General features: G+C 47.7%; 1 protein-coding gene across 5 annotated transcripts in view; it reads right to left on the bottom strand.

Moving 5' to 3' along the window:
- MYH11 (myosin heavy chain 11) overlaps positions 1-24,802 on the bottom strand; it is a 110,076-nt gene that overhangs the window by 24,034 nt on the left and 61,240 nt on the right. For 4 of the 5 annotated variants that reach the window (XM_060078192.1, XM_060078191.1, XM_060078195.1 and 1 more), the window contains 15 exons: positions 18,135-18,230; positions 15,968-16,086; positions 14,444-14,596; positions 13,342-13,515; positions 12,188-12,361; positions 10,705-10,819; positions 8,058-8,251; positions 6,561-6,682; positions 6,368-6,437; positions 6,043-6,203; positions 4,554-4,662; positions 2,688-2,819; positions 2,390-2,596; positions 1,290-1,427; positions 76-199 (listed from right to left, as the gene is read on the bottom strand). In XM_060078192.1, the coding sequence (XP_059934175.1) occupies positions 76-199; positions 1,290-1,427; positions 2,390-2,596; positions 2,688-2,819; positions 4,554-4,662; positions 6,043-6,203; positions 6,368-6,437; positions 6,561-6,682; positions 8,058-8,251; positions 10,705-10,819; positions 12,188-12,361; positions 13,342-13,515; positions 14,444-14,596; positions 15,968-16,086; positions 18,135-18,230 (2,088 nt within the window). Of the gene's footprint in view, positions 1-75; positions 200-1,289; positions 1,428-2,389; positions 2,597-2,687; positions 2,820-4,553; positions 4,663-6,042; positions 6,204-6,367; positions 6,438-6,560; positions 6,683-8,057; positions 8,270-10,620; positions 10,820-12,187; positions 12,362-13,341; positions 13,516-14,443; positions 14,597-15,967; positions 16,087-18,134; positions 18,231-24,802 lie in introns of all 5 variants that reach the window. The other variant, XM_060078193.1, reaches the window with a different exon arrangement.

Below are 24,802 nucleotides of genomic sequence, written 5' to 3'. Positions count from 1 at the left end.
CAATGCAGCCATAAATAAATATATATATAATTTTTTAAAAAACAAAAAAAACCCATCACTGGGTAGCCGTTTTACCTTCCAGTTCTGAAATCATAGATTCGTGCTTATTTTTCAGCTTGGTAAGATTCTTGGCTTTTTCTTCCTCTTCTGCAAGATTTGTTGTTAAGTCACTAATCCTCTCTTCAAGGAGTTTTCGCTCCTTTGGGGGGAAAGAAAAAGAAATATCATTCATTTTTTCCTTTTCTCCAGGGTCTACATTTCACTGTTAGTAATTTCCAGATAAACAGTTGAAAGGAAAGCCCACATTATAACCAAATGCTACCTAGAGTTTTCAGTGGGGAAAGAGAAGTTCCTTAACAATAATAATTTCCAAAGATTGACTACTCCTCATCTCAGGCCCCTCCACCTCTCAACTTCATGTCCCAGCCAGGGGGCCCCTCTTTCCTTTCCTACCACAGGCCAGCTCCTCCCAGCCTCAGGGCTCTTGTACAGATGGGACCATCTGCCTGGAATGTGCCTCCACCCCCTCTCCTTCTAACTGCTTCTCACTCTTCAGGTTTCCACTTAAATGTCACTTCCTCCAGGAAGCCTCCCCTGAATCCCACACCCCATCCCCTAGTGCTCTGGTCTTATAAGATGGTGAACACCTCCTTCAGAGTCCTGATCACAATGGCAATTAACGTTTGCGTGTATGATTATCTACTTGCTGCCTCACTAGGATATAAGCCCTACGAGGACAGGGTCCTCCTCCACTGTGTGTGCCCTGCACCTGACACGGACTGGCTTGCAGTCAGTGCCCAGCTCAAAGGACTAAAGGTAGTCCGCCTCAGTGGGGCTGCTTAGTGGTTACTGACTAGGGTGACCTAGTCATCCTGGTTTGCACTGGGACGTTTCTGGCTTCAGGGCTGAAAGTCTCACATCCCAGAAACCCTTCAGTCCCAGGACGACTGGTTCCCCTATTACCAACTGCAAATGGACGGTGAGAATGTGAGAGGGGCCCCTGAATCCCAAGCACATTGCCCGCCCACCCTTGTACAACTTGGGGGTTCCATTGGTCTTGGTGTTTCTGAGACTTGCTCTGTGGCAGCCCTGGTGCTGGTGGGACCACCGGGGACCCCATCCATGGCACACCTGCATCCAGACAGCAGTCACAAGGCCGCCACATCAATGCTGGAGGTAACTACTTGCTTGGCCTTCAATACCTTGTCTCTGGCTAAAAAGGGAAGGCATCTGGAGTCCTCAGCCCTCATGAGCCTGTCATTTTATCAAAGACGCTCAGCCCCACTCACTTTTGACAGTTTATTGTTCTGATCATCCATGACCAGAATATCATCCTCCAGTTTCTTGATCTTGGCCTCAGCCGTGACCTTCTCAAGTTGTAGCTTCTGCCTGGCAGCTTCCTCTTCCTCCAGCTGTTCTTCCAGGTCCTTTGTGGGGGAAGGAAAAGAATCACAGCCTTGCTTAAAACAAAGTCACTCTCCCGGAGCTCTGGGGACTCGTGGATACAGAGGCTTAGCCTGATGGCCCCCTGCAGGGCTCTGCCATCTCCTTTCATCACAAAGAAAAGGTTTGGGTAAGCCACTTCTCTTTGTGGAGCCTCAGCCTCCTCCTCTGTAAAATGGGGATAGTAGATACCATGGTGGTTTAAAAATATGTCCATAAATTCTTTGATACTCTTCCCTTCAAGAGGTGGAGCCTAATTCTCCTCCCCTTGAGTGTCAGCTGGACTTAGTGACTTGCTTCTAACAAATAATATCAAGAGGAAGTGATGGAGTGTCTAAGTCAGAGATTGGGCTATAAAAGGCTTTGCAGCTTCCTCCCTGTTCTCTCTTCATTCACTCCATCTGGGGAAAGCCAGCCGCCACGTTGTGAGGGCGCTCAAGCAGCCCTATGGAGAAGCCCACATAGTGAGGAACGGAGGCCTCCTGCCTACAGTTGTGTGAGTGAGCCATGTGCAAGTGAGTCCTCCAGCCCTAGTCCAGCCTTCAGATGCTGCAGCCCAGGCTGACATCATGACTGCAGCCTTGTGCGAGGCTCTAAGCCAGAATCACCCAGCTAAGCCACTCTCAAGAGTCACGACTGTGTGAGATAAACGTTTGTTATTTCCAAGCTGCTAAGTTTTGGGGTGTTTTGGTTCTGCAACAATAGCTTACAATTACCCCTCACCCAGGGTTGCTATTAGGAGGCAAGGTGTTTGCACATGAAAGGCAAGGCAGTAGAACTGAGCAGGCTTCCAAGGAGACCTGGGTGGGCAGGTGGCGGTTTCTCTCCGAGCCTTAGTCTCTCTCTCTGTCCAAAAGGGACATACAACATCAGATGCACCTCACAGGCCTGCCGTGAGGGTCAAGGGATTTCGTACCCCCCGAGGGCTGCCCCTGCAGTGCCTTACCAGCATCTGCTGGGCCATCTTCTTCCGTTCTGTCTGCAGCTGCTGGCCCCGGTCTTCCTCCTCCTCCAGGCGGGCCTCCATCTCATGCAGGATCTCCTCCAGCTCCTGCTTCTTGGCTGCCAGCCGGACCCGCATCTCCTCGGCCTCCGCGTACAGCTCCGTCTCTGCCTGCAGCTGCTCCTGAAGCAGGTTCTTCTCCTCGGTCAGCTGCATGCAGAGGGTGGGGAGACGGCCCGTGAGCCCCACGGGAGCAGGCGTCCTGCCCTCCACAGCCCCAGCCGGGCTCCCACCCTGGTACCTGCGTGTGTTTCTGCCCCAGCTCCTGGAGCTCGCGTTCTGCCTTCTGCTGCCTCTCCTTGGTCTTCTGCAGCTCATCCTCCTTGGCCTGCATCTCCTCCTCCTGCCTCGTCACCTGCAGCAGGGGCTTCACCTGCACACACAGGGTCAGCCCGTCACTTGCTTTTGTGGCACAAGGGAAACACTCTCGTAATAAATAAATCAGTGGTTCTCAGCAAGGGACAATTTTACCCCACTTGCAGATCCTAATGGGATATTTGGCATTTCTGGGGACAGTTTTAGCTGTCACAACTGGGGTGGGGAATGCTACTGGCATCTAGTGGGTATAGGCCAGGGATGCTGCCCAACATTCTAGAATGCTCAGGACAGCCCCCCTGACACAGAATTATCCATCCCAAAATATCAGCAGTGCTGAGATTGAAAAATCCTAAATTAGAGCAATGGGAAAAGGTGCAAAGTGAAAGGAGAAAGTCTCCCCTCCCCCCATTTAGTCCCATCCTGAGAGAGAACTGCTGCCGACAAACTGATATGTTTCCCTCCAAAGAGAAAAGGAAAGAAAAATCCCCTACATCCTACCTCCCATTCTCAGCATTGTCCCACACATTAAAAAAATATACCTGAGATCACGCTGCCCAGTGTTAACATGCTGCTTTTTTTTTTTTGGCTGTGCTGCACGGCTTGTGGGATCTTAGTTCACCCACCAGGGATTGAACCCAGGTGCCTGGCAGTGAAAGCGTGGAGTCCTAACCACTAGACCGCCAGGGAATTCCCTACTTGCTGCTTTTATTACTAAAAACTACAAGATAATTATCACCCCATGCTGTCCCATCAGCTTTACAACTTGATTTTTAGATAACCATCATTTTTAGTGGTTGAAAAATATCCCATTGATGGATGAGCTGGTGTGAGTCAGTCTGCCAGGGCTGGGCATTGAAATGTTGCTCTTGTAAATGAATGCCCTTCATTCTTGATTTTCTTGATTTCAGATGGTTTTCTGAGAAGAGTTTTCTAGAAGTTGGGTCAGGGGGGATGAACATTTCCCAGAGCAGCTTCCCCTCACTGCTCTTCCAAGCTCACTCCTAACTCCTGTGTTCAAGCCCTGCCTGGCACTAGGGGAGCCCGTCAGACACACTGTGGCTTCCTTTCTGCGCTGACCCCAGTCTGCCATGGGCATTGGTTCCTGTGCTGACCCCATCTGCTTCCCCACTCAACTAGAATATTCATGAGGCCAGGGCATCCCTAGCACCTTGCACGTGTCTGGTGCACAGTAGTTCCACAATACCTACTTGCTCATTGAAAAAGGTTTGTGCCCACTTTACACACTCAAGGGCACCTAAGAGAAAGCCACGTCTGTCTCTACAGAGCAAGTCTTTGCACGATTGGCTCATGACAGCCAGCGATGCTGCAAGACCAAGTTGTACCCAGAGAAAAAAACAATGGATACACACAACAAGCCGGACGGAGGGACCTCCAGAGAATGATACTTCGTGACAAAAGCCCATCTCAAAAGGTGACATACTGAAGGACCCCGTTTATAGAACATCCTTGAGATGACAAAATTATAGAGATGGACAACAGATTCGTGCTTGCTGGGGTTATGGAGGGAAGTGGGTGGGGCTCTAAAGGGGCAATAGGTGAGATCCTTGCGGGGATGGAAATGCTCTGCATCTGGGTTAAGGTCATGGCTGTAACCCACGTGCCAAAGAGGGGGCCTTTCTCAGGCCCGGAGAATCGCCAAAGGGCAAGGTTTGGTTTCGAGCCCTCAGTTGCACACCTGCTGTCAGTCACCTCCAGTCCCACATGGACAGCGTCCAAGTGAAGACCCAGGACTGGGAGGGGTGGGGGGTTGGGAGAAGGAGGCACGCACTTTGGTGAAGAGCCGCCACCACTGCCAGTTCCGCAGCTTGAGGTAGGCGGCGCAGTTCCTCTGAATCACCTTCATGGCCGTCAGCTGCTGCTGCCTCTTGGCAAAAGCCCTGGCGAGAGGGAAGGGGAGCTGTGAGAAGACCTGCTCGGCTCAACACACACCTCACTGTGTGGTCACGGCATCCCGCCCCGCAGCATCCCGAAGGCAGGACGCTTCTGTTTGGCTTGTGATTTAGTGACTTGTACAAGGACGTCCCCCATTCTCTCCAGCCCAGATTCTCCAGGAAGCTCTGAGCATCAGCAAAAGTATACCATCTGGAGGCCAGAGCCTTTCTCGGTGGACAAGGAAGACCCAAGGCTCACAAAATGCCCTGGATTCAGATCTGTGGTCCTGACAACACCTAGGAAATTGGTCTATGCTACACCATTCCTGAGGGATGTCCTACACCCTCAGCTGTGCCACATCTTCCCCAAAGCTGAGTGTCTGACAAACCTATCCTTTCCTCAGATAATTTAAAATCCCAGACCTGACACAGAACCAGCACTCTTCCTACTTAAGGCTACTGGGTTTGAGAAACCACAGAACAGTGAGCACCATCCTCTCGCCTCTGCGCGGCTGCCATTGCGGCTGCCATCTTGGACGTGGGTGAATTTGAAGAATAAAATTGCCCCAGTCAGTCTGGAGGTGGGAGGGGTGGCAACAGAGAAATTAGTTATGAAAGTTAACAGTTTAGGTCTGTCCCTGGACCAAGAGCTCCCCAGATCTGGCGTTGACCATCCTGGGTCTACTTGACAATGAATCAGCTTGACACAGTCAGGGCTCTGCAGATGAGTGCATGGTCCGTACCTCCTGAAGACATATGCCCTGGACAAGAGCTACTCTGCCAGCCCCTGTGTCCTGTTTGGGGTGTGAGTTTCATGGAGGAACCGCAGCCCTCACCCAGCCCCCAGGATTCCCAAAACAGAGGGGGCATCAGACCTTCTATGACTTTGCCTTATGAGTCCCACTTGGACATAGGGGTATAGACACAAATACTCTTTCCTCAGACACTTTATCATATTCTCACACTTCTGAAATGATAGCCAGCTGCTGTTCTCAACACTTTTCATGCAGTATTTCATTGACCCCTCATTAAAAGAAGTTTATGAGGCAGGAATGATTATGCTCATTTTCCTGAGGCTCAGAGAGGTAGAGTAACCTTCCCAAGGTTCTTCAGCAAATAAGTAGGGGAGCCAGGATGAGAACCCACGTCTAACTCTCCAGAGCCCATGGTCTTAACCCCTTCCTGCCCTGCCCTTATAACTAGTGCATATATTTAAAGTGGTAGCATTTCTCTCCCCCAAGAGAAGGCTGCCATTCAATCAATGATGCATCTTAGAGCAGATGGCCTCTTAGAATCAGAAAATCAGAACATGAGGCCAGAAAGTCCCCTGAAATTTTGTCTTTCTGGTCTGTGTTTGCAGGGAGGCGATAGCGCGTGGGTCTTTACTTTCTGGCCAGGTAGCCACGACACATCGCCTGGAAAGCCATGATGACGTCGGTGATCTTTAAGTCCCGCTCCTCTTCTAGGTGGGCCAGGACGCCAGTTCGGAAGAAGATTTTGCTCTGCCCAATCCTGTACAAGTTGGGGTCGAGTTCTAGGGCTTTGATCTGCAGAAGGAAGGAGGATGAGAGTCCCCGTTCTCGGCTATGCCACTTGGCCAGGGGTTAAGTGTGTTTAAGTAGGGTCCCACCCGGAGCAGCTGCGGGAAGTGCCACCCGAGGCCAGGAGGTCTGCAGTTGGATTTCTGGGGCAGGGCTGGGGCTGGGCTCACCATCAGAATGCAGGCCTGCTTCCCGTCCATGAAGCCTTTGGGAATGGCGTTTGCGGCCAGGATCTCATAGCTTGAGACACAGGGCAGGAGTCACCGACCGAGTGCATCTCTGTCGTCCATCTACCCCTCCACCCAGCCTGCTCACTCCCGTCCCACCCGCTGCCCCACCCGTGCCCGGCCCCGGTGGGCTCACCGTTGGCGGAACTCCTGGAAGACGATCCTGTTAGGGAATCCCTGGCGGCAGATTCGGATGCCTTCCAAGACGCCGTTGCACCGCAGCTGCTCCAGCACCAGAAAGGCGTCCAGCTTTCCGGACTGCAAAGACGCAAAGGGCAGTGGGCCGCCGGGGCCGCGGGGAGCAGCAAGCCCCAAATCTCAGGCCTGGTGACCCACCTCGCCAGGTCATGGGGGATCACGGGGCACCAGGTGAGAGCTCAGCTGAGGGTTCTGGTGCCATCTCTCGTACTTGGTGGCACTAGCATCACCTGGGGCTTCCTCCTCGTCACTTCTCCCTCCCTCACTTCCTGTCCATCACCAGTTCTACGGCTCCTACCTCCCAAATATCTCCCCATCTACACACTTCTCTCCACTACCATTGTCACTGCCATCTACTCACCACCATCTTCTCCTGTCCCAATGATCACAACAGCCTCATACTATCTTCCCACCCCATCCTGACTCTCTTATCCCCTTATTTGGTTTCTAAAATGTGAATCTGATCATGACATACCCCTGCTTTTAAAAGCCCCCGATGGCATCCTACAGAAGGAAGGCCAAGCTCTGGTCCACCCACAGGAACTCCACAATCGAGCCCCACCCACAGTTCCAGCCTCAGCTCTTCCCAATCCCTGCCTCACACCATCACACGTCCACAAAATGACCCACCTAGCGTTTCCTTGCCCAGACCCTTCATTTCTCACCTCCACACTTTTGCTTATTCTGGTCCCTCTGCCTAGGATGCCCTTCCCACGCTGCTCTCAGCATCACCAACTTCCCATTCTCTAAGAAGCTTTCTCTGAGCCCTGAGTCTCAAGTGGGAGCCCCGGCTCTTTGGTGTTCTCAAAATTTACCCAGGTAACATCATGGGTATCAGCTGTCTACCTCTCCCACAACCTCAGCAATACTGACATCTTGGGCTGGATAATTCTCTGTGGTGGGGGACTGCCCTGCACACTGGAGGATGTTTAGCAGCATCCCTGGCTTCTATGCATTGGATGCCAGTAACTGCGCCCTCCCCATTAAAAATGTCTCCGGACATGGCCAAATCTCCCCTGCAGGGGAGGGAGGGCACACGATTGCCCCCAGCTAAAGCACCCCTGCCCTAGATTATAAGAAACCTGCAGGCAAGGACAATAACTTATCCAGCACCGTATCCCCAGCTCCTGGCACAAGTGGAGCTCAGTAATTATTAGCTGGAATAATGGACGAATGAGGGATCTGATACCCTGTGCAGCCACTCCAGGGCTCAAAGTCCCCAGGTGCATTTGCCTTTCCTCCCTTGCCTTCTTTTGCCTCCAGGCTGGGAAATGAGCGCCTCCTACCCATATCAGATGGAGCCCTCAGGGTGATGGGGTGGTGGTCAAGCTTTCCTCCGGCCCTTGTACCCCGGTCTGCCTTCCCTTTCTCCACAGACCCTGATGATGTCCCGGGGGGACTTTCTGACCCCCCAAGAGCCGAGTGGTAGCCTCACCCTCTTCTCATGGTTGGGGATGATGCAGCGCACGAAGTTGGGGGTGGTATTCCGCAGCGTGGTCATCAGCTTCACCAGCTGCTCCTTGTACAGCTGCCCCACGGTGCGGAACATGCCCTTCTTGGTCTTGGAGGCACTGGGCAGCGAGCTCTCCGTCATCTTGGCCATCTGGTCCAGGCCCACGATGCGGTCCACTGTGGGCACATGAAGGGTGATGTCGGCCCACCCAGGGAACCTGAACCTCCACAGCAGGCCAGGGGACCAGCCTGGAAGGTTGAGACCTCAGGTCCCCTGCTCCCTTGTGGGCACCATTCCCCATTCTGTCCTCTGCCAGCCAACACCTTCCCTCTAGAGGCAGGTAAATGGAGGCACAGGGGGCTTTGCTTTCCAAGTACTATATTATCTATTTCTGAGACCCTGAGAGCTCCTGAGTGACAGAAAGAACAAATTCTCTCTGACATTGTCACAGAGATGTGGGAGTAAATCCTGCTTTTGCCACTGCCTTGGCCTAGCGTCATTTTGTGCCTCAGTTTCTCCTTCTATGAAATGGAGTTGATGACAGCATCTACCTCCTAGGGCAGGAATAAGCGAATAATGCATGCGAAGTGCTTACTTCCCTGCCTGCCTTCAATCCTTCATCCACCAACAAATATTTATTGAGAGCCTACTGTATGTCAGGCCCTGGGCATACAGACGTGAACAAAACACAGACCCTGTGTCCCCCTGACCCCAGCTCATATTCAATGGATATTCTAATAGAAGGAGAAGACAATGATCACACATGTAGGTATATAATATTTTGGGTGGTGAAGGTGTGCTTAGAAAGATAAAGCAGGGTTAAGGTGGGTTGGGAGTGATGGGGGTGATCTCTTAGTGTGATGGGGGTGTCTCTCTGATAAACTGATATTTTTGAGTAGAGACCAAAAAGAAGTAGTCAGGTAGATATCAAGAGAAGGAATATTCTGGGTAGAAGACATAGCAAACACTACAACATAGGAATCTGGCACTTTGGTAAGTGCTCAACAAAGCAACAAAGAGTGGGTGGTGGTATTATTATTATTATTACTATTATCACCACCAAGACTCTTTTTCTTTCAGAATGGAATGAGAGACTCCTACTGGCACAGCGGGTGCTGCACATACCAAGCCCAATCCTGGCATTGCTATAAATTTCCCTCAAAGCACAGCTTTTGCTGTATCCCACAAATTTTAATAAGTAGTGTTTTCATTTTCATTTGGTTCAACATATTTTAAAATTTCCCTTGAGAAAATTAACACACGACAACACACTTCTAAATAACACAATGGGTCAAAGAACAAATTTCTTTGACCCATTGTGTTATTTAGAAGTGTGTTATTTAACCTCCACATATTTTCAGATTTTTCAGTTATCTTTCTGTTATTTCTAGTTCAATTCCACTGTGGTCTAAGAGCAGACATTGTATGATTTCTATTCTTTTCAATTTGTTAAGGTGTGTTTTAGGGTCCATCTTGGTGAATGTTCCACATGAGCTTGAGAAGGATATGTGTTCTGCTGTTGGACAACACAGACTATAGGTATAGTCAATTGTATCCAGCTGGTTGATGGTGTTGTGGGGTTCAACCCCACTGGCATTAGATCCCACCATTTCTGCTCCTTGTGCTCAACTAGGCTCCATGTAATAATGTCTTTGTTTGTCTGCCTCTCCCACAAGACTGTGGCTCCTTGAAGGAAGGACTTGCTGAGTTCATCATGAGTCCTAGGTGTGAGGTATGACTCAGGTTGAGATGCTGTTACCCCATCCCAGGGCCTTGACACACAGGAAATGTTGGCAGAACTGAACCCCATGCCTAAAGCAAGGGCAACCAGTCCTGTAGGCCCTAGGCCCACAGGCTCTGTGTCAAGAGTGAAATCTGCTGTGGGCACCGAGGTCCAGGAACAAAAGCAGTAAAGCCCACCACCCCTAATAGTCATTGCAGCAGCCAATATGTACTAAGTCCCTACTATGGGCCAGCAGGTGCTAAGTACTTCACCTGGATTATCTATTCTCTAATTCTTAAAGGGAACCGAAGTGTGGTCCCCAAACCAGCAGCATCAGCACCACCCAGGAACTTGTTAGAAATACAAATTCTCAGGCCCCATCCCGGTGAGAAGGCCCAGCGATCATCTGAGTTTTAACAAGCTTTCCAGGAGATCCTGATCCACGGTCAAGCTTGGCCCCACTGATCTAATTTTACCCTCACAATAATCTTAGGGGAGGTAGGGGATTATTATTATTTTTCTGGTTTTAGCAATGAGGACAGGGAAGCTTAAGGAAGTCAAGTGACTTGTCCAAGATCACACAGCTGGTACATGGCAGAGAAGAGAATTCAGTTAAGTCTTTCTGACTCCAGAAGGGGCTCTCTGACCCAACATGCCTTCTAGGATATTTCCTCCATCAGTGCCTGAACCCTGACTCAGGACCTTCTCCCTGGGGTCCAGGCGTGGGGTTGAGGGGCTCAGGAATTTGTTGAATGTGTCAGTCAGACATCATTAGCACCTGCCAACACTGCCCTCTCCCCCACTGCACACAGGCCCGCCCCTCCTGGGAGCAGGTGTGGGAATCAGGGGCAGCTGGAAGGGGCTGGAGGGAGTTCAGTCCTCCTGCTCCAGCAGGCAGGGCCTTACCGTCCTTCCACAGGTCGGCCACAAACTTGTCCGAGGAGGCATTGAGGAGGGAAGTCACGTTGTCATTCAGCGGGTCCATATTCTTGGTCAGCCAGGCATTTGCATTGTAGTCCACCTGCCAAGGACCACCCCACTGGTCAGGTGCTCCTGCTTCAGTTATGAACTAAGGGCAGGGCTCCAGTCCTCCTGTTTCCCTCCCGGATCTTCCAAGGTCAGAGAGGAAACAGTGGTTGCCATGATGGGAATCCACAAACATGAATGAAGAGACCAATAGGTCAGAACTTTAAAGGTCTCTGCGCACAGTAGGTCATCAGCCATGGTAGCCTTTGCTAGGAAGGCCTCGTCTCTATCCTTGCCTTCTCCTAGTAAGACTCCTCTGGCAGCCTCCCTTTTCCAGAGCCCAGCACGATGCCTGTGATTTCCGAAAGGTGTGGAGCTTCGCTGGTGGTGAATACCCTCCCCTCACACCCAAAGTTCCCCTCTCATCCAGTGAAGGCTTGACAACAATCTGGTTTTTAAATTAAATTTGGGGACCTCTTTTAAATTTTATTATTTTGACTATGAAATGGAAGGAACTGATAAAATAGCTCTGGTGGGCTATTACAGGATGTGGGTTGTTAATGGTGATAGCCAGGCATGATCTTAACTGTGTACTAATAAAACTTTATTTACAAAAATAGGCCGTGGGCTGGGTTTGGCACCTGGGCTGTAGTTCGCCAATCCCTGGTTTAGGGCATTGCTTGTTCTCATGATGCAGTGAAGATACTGGGGAGTCAATAAAATACTCTTAAGATTCTGCAAGTCAGACTGAGCTATGTCTTTTCTACATTATCCAGGACCCTCAGGAGCCATAGGGGAAGGTCCTGTACATTAAGAGCTATGACATGATGATGACAATGATAACAGAGGCGGAGGAGGAGGAAGAAGGAAGAAGACAGCCATCACAGATTTCCCTGGGTGGCACAGGCTGGCAATGGCAAACCCAAGGGCATGATAAAGAGATTCCTGTTGGACTCAAAAGTGGGTTTATTGGTCACCCCATTCCAGTTGGCCCTTCCTGTTGGGCTTAACTTGTAGCAGGAAGGATTTAGAGTCTATACAAGAAAGAATTGCCTGGCCACCGAGGTTGGAGTATATTAGAGAGGCTAATATAATAGCTGTATACAATAGCCTCTCTAATATATTATATTATATAATCTCATATATGTATATAATATACAACATATATATTAGCCTCTCCACTATATTATATATTCTATATCCCTAATATACATGTATTATATATACCTTAGCCTTTCTGTTATGTGTTATATCTCTATATCTTGTCCCTTACTGATGCTTAGACAAATCATGTATAAGACTTGGTTGGGATTTGATTTATACCAGATGTCTTTGGGTTCGGCCATTCGCAAGTTGCTCCTACTCTGAGCATCCTGCCTGGGTCCCCTGGGACAGAGAGACCCCTGGGACATTCAGCTGGTACCTTCCCGGCATAGTGGATGATAGAGAATTCAGTTTTGTCCTTGAGTTGCTTGGGCTTCTGAAACTTGGGGTGGCTGCCCTGCTCCGAGCACAACTTCTCCACAAAGGACTTGTCTGTGGCTTTGGGGAACCAGCACTCCTCATCCAGCAGGGCCAGCACACCTGGAGGGTTGTTCTGTGGAAGACAAGCAGGGCAGACCATAGCAAGGGTGCCCAAGCCTCAGGCTTACCAGGAAGAGCTGGTCACCCAAACACATGCATAGGCTCCATTACTGTATCTACCTACATATAAAGGTGGATTTATGCCCTCCACCCCCGCTCCCCCAATCTATCCTCAAAGAATTATGCGCCCAGTGGACCAGCACGAGGGATGGAAGGGCCAGTCCCAACAGAACATGTTTGCTGCTGCCCCCTCGTGGGCAGGACACACACAACATCACAAAGAGTTCTAGCAAAGGAATGCATTCCTTTACGTATAAATTCACCTAAGGGTTCCTTTGAGTAAAGTGCTTCTCTGTGGCTGAGACACTTTAAACTAAGGCGTCGGGAGCACCGCCAAATCTGCACATGCCATTTGCTTTGCTGGAATGGCCTTCACTTTTTGGACTCAGATCAGAGAAGCCTTTCCTGACTATTCTGTCCAAAGCAGGCATTCCTAAACCACTCTCCACGTTGGCCTTATCAGGGATTTTAGTTGCTTCTTTTGTTTGGTTTCATTATCCGCTCTTCCAGGAGGGCAGGGACTGCATCCATCTCATTCATTGTTACATCCCCAGCCCCTAAAGAGAGGGCCCAGCACATAGTAGGTGCTCAGTAAATGGTCATTCAATAATTATTTGTTGTGTACCTACTATGTGCATGGTTCTAGGAGTTTGGGATGGGTCAGTGAAAAAAACCAAGATCCTTGCCTTTGGGAATGAATGACTGGGAGAGATGGGAAGGGGAGGGATGGACGTGGTGGGGAGGGGAGGAGAGGGGAGGAATAAAAAAAGAAATACCGTTGATATGAAAATGTGGGTTAAGGGACAATGTGACTTAGTTCACAAAGATCCAGTTTACAGGCTTTCGGCACTCAGTGATGGGGGAAGCTGTGCCCCATGGAGAGAGTGCAGGGTCCGCGTGCCGGCTGCGTGCGAGTGTGAGGTGGGGCCTTACCGGCCGCTCGATGAGCTCGATGCATGGCTGCAGGTCCAGCCCGAAGTCGATGAAGTTCCATTCAATGCCCTCACGCTGGTACTCCTCCTGCTCCAGGATGAACATGGTGTGGTTGAAGAGCTGCTGCAGCTTCTCGTTGGTGTAGTTGATGCACAGCTGCTCGAATGAGTTCACCTAAGCACATGACACCAGGGGAGGCCCCGTGAGCATCACGGTACAAGTCAGAGGACTTGGGGCCCCGGAGAAGCTCCGTGCTGGAGAAAGCCCCACACCGGACACACTTTCCACAAGCCTGCTGTGCCATTTCAGCACCCAGAGAGGTCTCAGGCCCCAATGAAGGCTGCCCAGGGTTCATGAGGGCTGGCAAAAGTTACTTATTCTCATGTCACATGGTTTTAAGGACACACGTGGTTTTAAGGATGCTTGTCTCCAACTGCACAATGATTTATGGATAGAATAACTGTGTAAGGTATTTCATCACCCCATTTTGCAGATGTGGAAACTGAGGCTCAAAGAGGGAGTAATTCCACAGTAGATATGTTTTGGAATATCTGTCAATCTCAACATCTTCCCTTTCACTGAGAACTTCCTTCCAACCCATGGGAGTGGAAGCCAGGAGCCATGTTACATTCCATGAAGTACTGAAAGACCTGAAAAACAGTGCTTGGCTCTGAGGTGACATGTGGCCCAACTCAGGTAGGAGTCAATGAGACTCAATTCCAAGACTTTGGATGGAACTGTTGGAAAGAATTGGAACTGGTTGGAACTGAGAGGCAGTCTGGAGCGGTGGCAGCCATCTTGCCACCATGAGGGGAGAGCCTGCTTGAGAATAGAGCCAAGGTGGAGGATGGCGGAGAGAGGGAGATGGCAGGAGTTCAGGTCCTTCCTGTTGGATCCAGCTGCACCTCTGGCCTCAGTTTCAGAAACCAATACGTTCCCCATTGGATTTCTGTCTCTTACACTCTCAAGGATTTAACCTTAACTAGACAGTTTCCCACCCTATAGTAGCCACCTGCCTTTCTCCAAAATAGTGATTTCTCCAAGTGGAAGCTAATTTCCAGAGAACCAAGACCATATCTGTCGTGAGCCTGCCAAGCTGTACCTCAAAGATCTCAAATCCAGCGATGTCCAGGATCCCCAGGAACGAAGCCCCTTGCCGGTGAGTCTTGTCCAGGGCTTTGTTCACGCGGGTGAGTATCCAGCGGAAAAGGCGCTCATAAGTGGCCTTGGCCAGAGCCTCTACTGCAAAGTCTGCCTGCAGGGGAGTGAGAGGACATGGTTACTCCCAATGGGCTGTGTTTTCACATGAGCCTGGCTGGTGGTCCTGGATTTTTATTTTCCCTCTACCTATAATCAGTCCTTAAAAAATAAACAAAGAAAAGGAAACTATACCAGCAATGAGGGATGGAGTGGTCAGACCTAGGAATGACAATGAGAATAATAATCACTTCCTGTCAGAGGGACCTGGAACAAAGTGGAGGCTGCTCCATCCCAGCGATCATTTAGAGGCAGTCAGTCCTGCCTCTAGAAAGGGTATACAGTCATTTCCAAAAATTAGTTCAGACCTCGTACCTTCAATTAAGAGCTCAAGATGAGGTCAGGAGTGAGGAACTCTGCTGTTCTTATGCAGTCAGTGTTGTATCTTCAAAACCTGACATAGGACTTTGATTATTCTAGTATTGGATAGATGAGGGATACAAAGATGGATGGGTGGATGGATGGATATGAAACCAAGTCCCCCTAAAACCGAGTTCCTCTGCCGAGTTTATGATTAATCTCTCTATCCAAAATTTTATTCCCTTTCTCGTACTGTACCTGTTCCACTCAGGGTTGGAGTGGGGATGGGGGCCAAAACTGAGCAGGACCCTGTGGGGCCTTGACAGATACAAAAGCCCCTTCATGTCCCCTGTTTCTTGTTTGTAGAAAAAGGGCTCCTAAGCCTTCCCTGATTTCCAAAGAGCAGATTCAAGGAGTTACTAATTAGGGAAGTGAGGGAATGCAGAAACAAAGGAAAAGCAGTCAAGAAACAATAGTGCAGGGATAAAACAGAGTCCTAGCTCCTCCTCAAGGGATACACATAACAATCTGAATCTGATACAGTCTTTGAGTTGTTCTGCAGGAACTAAGACCCCCACCCAGGTGGAGGATGGTGACTACATACACAAGTGCATAGACCCCAGACTGGTTGGAAGCAGAAGGTCCATGATTAAGATTCCTGGAACACCACCCTGTTACCTCACCACCAACCAATCTGAAGAAAGTCATGCCCCCTGCAACCCTGACCCCAAATGTTGCCTTTTAAAGCCCTTCCCTGACAGCCACCAGGGAGTTCAGGTCTTTTGAGCATGAGCTGCCCATTCTCCTCATTGGGCACCTGCAATAAACCCTGTACTTTCCTTCACCACAACTCAGTGTCAGCAAATTGGCTTTGCTGTGTGGCTGGTGAGTGGACCCAAGTTTGGTTAGGTAACAGATGCATGGATGGATGGACAGATGGATGGATGGATGGGTGGATGGGTGGATGGATGGATGGATGGATGGATGAATGGCTAGAGGGGTGGATGGATGGAAGATTCTGCAGGAATAAATGACAAGTGCAGGAATAAATGGCAAATGCATCATTTACCTGTTCTTTTGTCTGAGCTTTCTGTACCACATCCCGCCCGACTTTGATACGTGGGGTCAGGATGGATCTGGTGAAATCTGTCACATTAATTCCCATGAGGTGGCAAACTTTCTGAGCAGCTGGATGGAGAAAAGAAGCATATTAAGTGTATCACAAAAGTGCAGGCTTGGAAAAGAAGGCACATAACATGGGATATTTCCGATCTGTGAATACACTGGTTTTTCCTTGGTGAGAAGGAGCATGATAGTGAACATAGCAAGAAAGAGTCCTAAAAACTGCTGTCATTAGTGACCTCAGCCCCAGTGTTTGGCTAAAAGAGGCAATGATGGGGCTGGGTTGGAGGTGGGCCCCAACTGGGGGCTTAGGGTCAGAACTAGGTTCAAATCCTTGCTCCTTTCCCACTTCCTAGCCATGTGATTTTGGAAAAGCTACTTAGCTTCCCAGACTCTTGCTTACAAAAAGGGTCAGCTATTTGGTACCTTGTTGGGTTGTCAATGGGATTAAATGAGGTAGGTATGAACCTGACATATAGTTAAATTCAATAAGCATTTGTTCCACCATTCCAAGATATATGTTGCAGCGTATGTAGTGGAAAAAATATTGGAAACAACTTAAATGTCTATTCATAGGGAGCAAACAAATATATCACAGTATTTTTATAAGATGGAATACCAAATAGCAGTTAAAGCAATGACCTGGCTTTTTCTTTCTCTCTAGACCAGTGGTTCTCAGCTAGGGATGATTTTGCTCCCATGGGACATTGGCAATATCTGGAGACATTTTTGGTTGTCACACTAGGGGATGCTACTCTTAGGAAACCCTGATCTAGACAGTTGTGAGTACAGAGTAAAAAAAAAAAAGTTGCAGAATGATGCCTACAGAGTGATATCATTCATGTAAATTAAAAACACACTCACAAAGCAACACCGTATACTGTTCAGATACATGTGTGTGAAATTATAAACATAAAACCAGAAGGGTATGTGGTACAGTATAATTGTGGTTGCCAGGAGGTTCAGGGACTCAGTTGGGAGAATAAGAGATGTCAGTCTTCTCTATACTATGTTTTGCTTCATTCTAAAGACAAAGATGTATTTTGAAAATATTCACAAATGTCAATTCTGAATGGTGAACATGTGGGTTCTTGCTGTATTCATGTAGTTCTGCATAAAAACTTTTTCTCCAAAAAAAAAAAAAATCCATCAGCTGCTTCCTTAACGTGAAGACTAGTGATACACGATAGTTTGGATATGTGAGGTGGATGATAAATAGTGTAGTTTTAGGATTTTTTACCATCTCTTTTCAAGGGTGCTCTTTTGGTTTCTCTTTCCCTGAGGGTCTCTCCTCAGAGCGAGGATTCCTTTAACTTGCTATATCTGGGAGTGTAACACATTAGAAACTACTGGCAGTCAAACTGGGAGCTTGGAAAAGCAACCCAATATACAGCCTGAGACGGCGATGTTGAGGCCACAGGTGAGCACGCTGGTAACCTATGTCATCCTTTTGCATCAGCCACCAACAAGCATGGTGGTAGCCAGGCCATCTTTTCAAAACACGAAACACTGCTTATTTGCAGGTAGAGCTGTCAAGATTGAGGAAAAATACATAGGACACCGAGTGAAACTTGAATTTCAGATAAACAATGAATAATTTTTAGTATAATTATGTCCCCAATATTGCCTAGAACATACTTACTATCAAAAGTGTTTATCTGAAATTCAAGTTTCACGGAGCATCCTTTATTTTATCCGACAATCCCATCTGCAGGGAAACATGAGGTCTGTCTCCCCAACAAGACCGTATATGCCATAAGAAATGGGGTGGTCCCTGTCTCATTTCCTGCTGTATCCCAGTGCCCGGCATATAGCAGGTGCTCAAAAATATTTGTTTAATAAAACAAATGAGCGTGGGGTTTTTAGAAGAGGCACTCCTTAAGGATCCTGTCTGATCCAAAACTTAGCTTTTCCCCCCACTCTCTGACTCAAGAACTTTCCACATAGGATCTTAAGCAGTGAAAAGTTTGAAAAAAGAGAGATTTAAGTGATAATAATCTAGTCTAGTTCTTGTTAATGCCCCAGATAACCTCATCCAGAAAACTAACCAAAGACAATGTGACCTTCCCTCCCATCACCAAAGTCATCAGTTATTATGAGAAAGCAGCAAGCACCTGTGTTATCCGGCATGGACGCCTGGTCTGTGTTTCTTTCCTTCTTGAAGACAATATTCCCAAGTTGCAGGACGGATGACACCACCTTCAATATGGCTGAAGTGAGGAGAGAAGTACAGATAAGACACAAGTGCCAATACCAAGGTTTGGAGTCTAAAGGTCATTGAGGACCCAGAGCCAGCCTACATCTTTCCCCTAAAGAGACTCAGTTCTGAGCTTTTAGGAGAAAGCCAAAGCACCCCAATTCCCTGCTAAGAGGGGAGAAAACCTGGCTGGGAGGAGCAGAATATTTTTGGATGGTTGCTAAAAACCATGCCCTACAGTGGAATACTATGCAGCAGGGGATGGCAATCTATAGCCAGTGGACCAAATCGGCCCAATGCCTGCCATTGTAAATAAAGTTTTATTGGAACCCAGCCACACTCATTCACTTACATATTGTCTATAGCAATTTGCATGCTTAATGGCAGAGTTCAACCATTGCCATGGAGATTGTATGGCCCACCAAGGCTAAAATATTTACTCTCTGGCCCTTTACAGAAAATGTTTGTCAACCCCTTCTATACAGCAAGGAGACTGAATGATTTTTGACTACAAACAACAAAATTGCTGTATATCTCACAAATACTAATGCTGAACAAAGGACTCCAAATGCAAACAAGAATATACCATATAAGTCCCCTTTACAGAACGTTCAAGAATGGGCAAAACTGGGCCTCCCTGGTGGCGCAAGTGGTTGAGAGTCCGCCTGCCGATGCAGGGGATACGGGTTCGTGCCCCGGTCTGGGAGGATCCCATATGCCGCGGAGCGGCTGGGCCCGTGAGCCATGGCCGCTGAGCCTGTGCGTCCGGAGCCTGCGCGTCCGGAGCCTGTGCTCCGCAATGGGGGAGGCCACAACAGTGAGAGGCCCGCATACCGCAAAAAAAAAAAAAAAAAAAAAAAGAATGGGCAAAACTATGCTGTTAGAAGTCAGCATGGTGGTCATCCTTGACTGGGGGAAGCTACTAGAAGGAACAAGATGGAGCTTCATGGGGTCTGGTGGTATTCATGTTCTCTTAGTTATAACAGGTACTAGTTACACAGGTGTGTTCAGACACATGGGAAGGGATGGAAGATGAATTGATGGATGGATGAAAGGAAGGAAAACATGATAGATGGATCAATGAATGGATAGATAATAGATGGATAGATCAATCAATGGATTGATGAATAGACAAATGGAGGAAGATGGATAGATGGATGGATGGATGGATGGTTGGTTGGTTGGATGGATAGAGGGAGGATTGATTAATGCAAATGCGTGGCTTTAGATTAACTCCGGTGCAAATCACCCAGGATTTCCAAGAAGAAATCACTGTGTTCCAAGAACAAAACCTAGAGATTCCAGCCTCCTCCGGTTCCTTAGGCCAAACGAGCGGTGACAACCTTTTACAACAGCTGTCCTCACACCTGGTCCAGCTCAGGAGGAGAAAGGCCTAGATCAGCCACCCATATGCTCCCATTCACCACTGCAAAAATCTACACCCAAAAGATGAACAGAGCTTCTGTTGATAGGGCACAGCTGAAGCAGTTTCTTTACCACCATCTATGAAAGGGGTTTAGTAAATTGTCAAGACCAATACTCACAGTTCTTAAACTGCAGGTCTAAATTAGGATTGCTGGAATGCCTGCAGAGCCTGGGTAAGCAGTGAACCTCGGCACTCAACCTGGGCACTAGTGAAATTTTGGCCCAGGTAATTTGTTGTGGGGATATCCTATGCGTCATTGTAGGCTATTTAGCCACATCCCTGGTCTCTGACCACTAGATGTCAGTAGTGCTACCCTCTCCCAAGTTGTGACAACCAAAAATGTCCCCAGACATTGCCAAGCATCCCCCAGGGGCAACTCACCCCTAGCTGAGAACCACTGGTCTAAATGAACAAAGCAGATTGATGGGGACTGTGGGGACTCATGGGGGCCACAACCCTACATGAAAGGGGGGAGTTGCTACTCCAATCATGGCCACGGGGGAGGCAAGCCCAGAGCTGCCAGGCTTCTGATTTTTCCAAAGTTGATGGAAACCCAGATTTTTATGTGAAATCTACCCAGGTTTAAAATGAACAACTTTAGGGCTTCCCCGGTGGCGCAGCGGTTGGGGGTCTGCCTGCCGGTGCGGGGGGCGCGGGTTCGTGCCCCGGTCTGGGGGGATCCCGCGTGCCACGGAGCGGCTGGGCCCGTGAGCCGTGGCCGCTGAGCCTGCGCGTCCGGGGCCTGTGCTCCGCAACGGGAGAGGCCGCGGCGGTGGGAGGCCCGCGTACTGCAAAAAACAAACAAAAAACCAAAAACAAAACAAAAAATAAAATAAAAAATAAAATGAACAACTTTAATGGCTGTGGAGGCCAATCTCTCTTGAGGGCCCAGGCACTGCTGGTTTGCGCTTTCTGGTATAGACAGCACTGTCACAGAAATAACAAAAGAATTGTCACCACCCCCAGGTCACAAGAGCTGGCGGACAGCAAAGTGCAAAGCGGAGAGGGCTGCCCAGATAGCAAGGGGCTGGCAGTCTGGGGCAGTGGTTGAAAGCATGCACTCTAGTGTTAGGAAGTCCAGCTTCACCTTGCTGAGCCTCAGTTTCCCCATCTGCAAAATGGAGAGGGTAACAGCAGTACCTGTTTCATAAAGTTTATATCAGGAGAGATGTTGCAAACCAGGGGCCTGGCCCAGTAGGTGCTAAATAGAAGTAGCCACCCGTAGTGGGTTGACTGGTGGCCGCCCAAAGACATGACCATCCAGAACCTGTGAATGCGACCTTATTTGGAAAAAAGATCCCTGCAGATGCAATTAAATGAGATCACCTTAGATTAAACTGGTGAGCCCTAAATCCAATGACAAGTGACCTGATAACAGAGAGAAGAGAGGATGCACAGGGCAGAAGGAAACGTAAAGAAGGAGGCAGTTTGTAGTGATGCGTCTACAAGCCAAGGATTGCTGGCAGCCACAGAAGCCGGGAGAGGGGCCTGGGATGGATTTTCCCTCAGAGCCCCCAGAAGAAACCAACCCTGCCCACACCTTGGTTTCAGACTTCTGGCCTCCAGAACCATGAGAGAATAAATTCCTGTTGTTTTAAGCCACCAAATTTGTGGTAATTTGTTACAGCAGCCTCAGGGAACTAATACACCACCCTTATTATTGAGGAACAGGAAACAGGCTTTCCCAACATGTGGCAGGCGTACCACGTGTACACAGGGTGGATGATTATACATGGTATGTGAAACTTCTAAAACGTTTCAATAGTTAGGTACTTATTCTAATCTATTTCAAATTGTATAACCAGGACACATACTTAGTGATTGTATGGAACTGTTGTTTAGGACAAAGCCCAGAGTGGATGGGGCTATAGAAATCCACCCTCTGCATAAAAATATTCAAACAATGATGATACATATGAAACCCAGAAGCGGCATCAATTGTGAATGACTGACATCTGGAAATGGACCTAGACAGTCCCTGGGAGGATCTGAGGACGACGCTGGAGTTAGCTGCCGGGGGTTCGCATCTTGGCCATGTTATTAGCAGCTGTGTGACTTCAAGTCAGGTATTAGCCTCTCTGGGCCCATTTCACCATCTGAAGGCCCATAAAAACACCTGCTTCATGGGGTTGTCATAAGGATTAAATGCATAGCACCTAAACCTGGGCAGTGCTCAATAAACAGTAGTTGCTATGATGTCACATTGATTATGATGGTCTTATACTGTTCCTAGCTCCCTGTGCAATCTAGGGCAAGTAATTCTCCCTTGCTGAAGTCCAGGAACCAGAGGAGACTGGTCACCTGGAACCTCATGCAGCTCCAGGGCTCAGGCCTGACACTACTCTCAGCTCCCCATTTTCCTTTCACTTCTTTGAGGAGGGTTGGGAGTAGCCCTAGATTTATAATCAAGGTTGGTAAACACACTGGTCTAAGTCTGTGTCCCATGGGTGTCAGTCATTTGTACACCCTCATCCTAATGCTTGTTCTATAGGCATACCATCTGTTCTACTATTTACTTAACATTTTTCTTTGCATTCACTTCTCTTTCCTATGATTCACTTAAGTAGAAAACTTTATCTTAAGTGAAAAATCAGCTTCCCTTGCCATAAATAGATGCAACTATAAAAATAAATACGGGAAAGATAAACTATATTATCAAATGCTAGCAAGAGGCTAGGGCCTGCCCAAGGTGCTGGGCCTGGGGTCTGCTCTCCAGGGTTAAAAGGGTGATTAGCAAGTGTCAGGGAGGGGCTGAAGACCTAGTAGGTGCCAAACTGCTCCTCTCTTTGAAAGTCATCAGAAGAACTGAAAGGGACCACCATCTCACGGTGGGCTTCTGTATCACTTATCACCCAGCAAAGCGAGTCCACATTGTAGAACATTCTGGGCCCCTTTTAACCTTTGTTTCCATACCTTGGTTCTGACACACATTTTTTTTTTTTAAGTTTAAAGGACAAAAACCACCTTCCCACAGACAAAAACAGAGCACAGTGAATCATAAAGTGGGGCTTGGGATTCCGTGAGACCCAAGTGAGTCCCAGCTCCAACAGTGTGTCCTTGGGGAAGTTCCTTTACTTCTCTGTACCTCAGTTTCCTCATCTGCAAATTGAGGTAATAATGGCCACCCCTTAGGGTTGTTGTGATATTAAGTAATACATATAAAGCATTTAGCACATTGCTTTGTTCCCTGATATCTTCAATTTAAATATATTAGAAGCATTTCCACATAAGGCAATGTCTTTCTAAGACCATTTAAAAGGTCCCGTTGCTTTCTTTCATAAGGTCAACCAATAATTGAATAAGCCTTCTATCAATCAGTATTTTAGTTTGTTCCAGTTTTTTTAGTATTTATATAAAACTGAACGTTCTGGTACATTTTTTTAAAAAGGGGATTTAGCACTCTTAGAGGAAAACATAGGAAGAATACTCTTTGACATAAATCACAGCAAGATCTTTTTTGATCCACCTCCTAGAGTAATGGAAATAAAAACAAAAATAAACAAATGGGACCTAATGAAACTTAAAAGCTTTTGCACAGCAAAGGAAACCATAAACAAGGCAAAAAGACAGCCCTCAGAATGGGAAAAAATATTTGCAAACAAATCAACAGACAAAGGATTAATCTCCAAAATATATAAACAGCTCATGCAGCTCAATATTAAAGAAACAAACAACCCAATCCAAAAATGGGCAGAAGACCTAAATAGACATTTCTCCAAAGAAGACATACAGATGGCCAAGAAGCACATGAAAACTGCTCAACATCACTAATTATTAGAGAAATGCAAATCAAAACTACAATGAAGTATCACCTCACACCAGTTAGAATGGGCATCATCAGAAAATCTACAAACAACAAATGCTGGAGAGGGTGTGGAGAAAAGGGAACCCTCTTGCACTGTTGGTGGGAATGTAAATTGATAGAGCCACTATGGAGAACAGTATGGAGGTTCCTTAAAAAACTAAAAATAGAATTACCATATGATCCAGCAATCCCTCTACTGGGCATATACCCAGAGAAAACCATAATTCAAAAAGACACATGCACCCCAATGTTCACTGCAGCACTATTTACAATAGCCAGGTCATGGAGGCAACCTAAATGCCCATCGACAGATGAATGGATAAAGAAGTTGTGGTACATATACACAATGGAATATTACTCAGCCATAAAAAGGAACGAAATTGGGTCATTTGTTGAGACATGGATGGATCTAGAGGCTGTCATACAGAGTGAAGTAAATAAGAAAGAGAAAAACATATCGCATATTAACGCATGTGTGTAGAACCTAGAAAAATGGTACAGATGAACTGGTTTGCAGGGCAGAAGTTGAGACACAAATGTAGAGAACAAATGTATGGACACCAAGAGGGAAAAGCCATGGGGGGATGGTATGATGAATTGGGCGATTGGGATTGACATGTATACACTGATGTGTATAAAATTGATGACTAATAAGAACTTGCTGTATAAAAAAATAAATAAAATTAAATTTAAAAATTTTTTTAAAAAAGGAAATATAGCCCTGACATTTAAGACCTTTCATTGTGGGACAAAAAAGGTCACCTACAAACTTGTGTTTCTTATTACAGTGGATTGGAAATTCTTATGCCATTACTTTCCCATGGAGTGTTGTACTTAAAGTCACAATTATGTAAATGATATTTCTGCTACTTGTTACAGTCTCTGGGCTTCTGAGTGTAATTTGTATCTCTTTTAAGGTACCTGTCATGATGTCGCTATCTGTTTATTTGTGTATATGGCCCTTTCCCCCCGCCCATTAATTTCTTTTTATTTTTAAAGATTTTTTTTGATGTGGACCATTTTTTTTTTTTTTTTTTTTTTTTTTTTTTTTTTTGCGGTATGCGGGCCTCTCACTGTTGTGGCCTCCCCCGTTGCGGAGCACAGGCTCCGGACGCGCAGGCTCCGGACGCGCAGGCTCAGCGGCCATGGCTCACGGGCCCAGCCGCTCCGCGGCATATGGGATCCTCCCAGACCGGGGCACGAACCCGTATCCCCTGCATCGGCAGGCGGACTCTCAACCACTTGCGCCACCAGGGAGGCCCAATGTGGACCATTTTTAAAGTCTTTAAAAAGTCTGAATTTGTTACAATACTGATTCTGTTTTATGCCTTGATTTTTTGGCCACGAGGCATGT

Source organism: Mesoplodon densirostris, chromosome 16 (assembly GCF_025265405.1).
Source record: "Mesoplodon densirostris isolate mMesDen1 chromosome 16, mMesDen1 primary haplotype, whole genome shotgun sequence".
Lineage (NCBI taxonomy): Eukaryota > Metazoa > Chordata > Mammalia > Artiodactyla > Ziphiidae > Mesoplodon > Mesoplodon densirostris.
The sequence above is the reverse complement of the archived record's forward strand: the minus strand, read 5'-3'. Positions and strand labels throughout refer to the sequence as shown.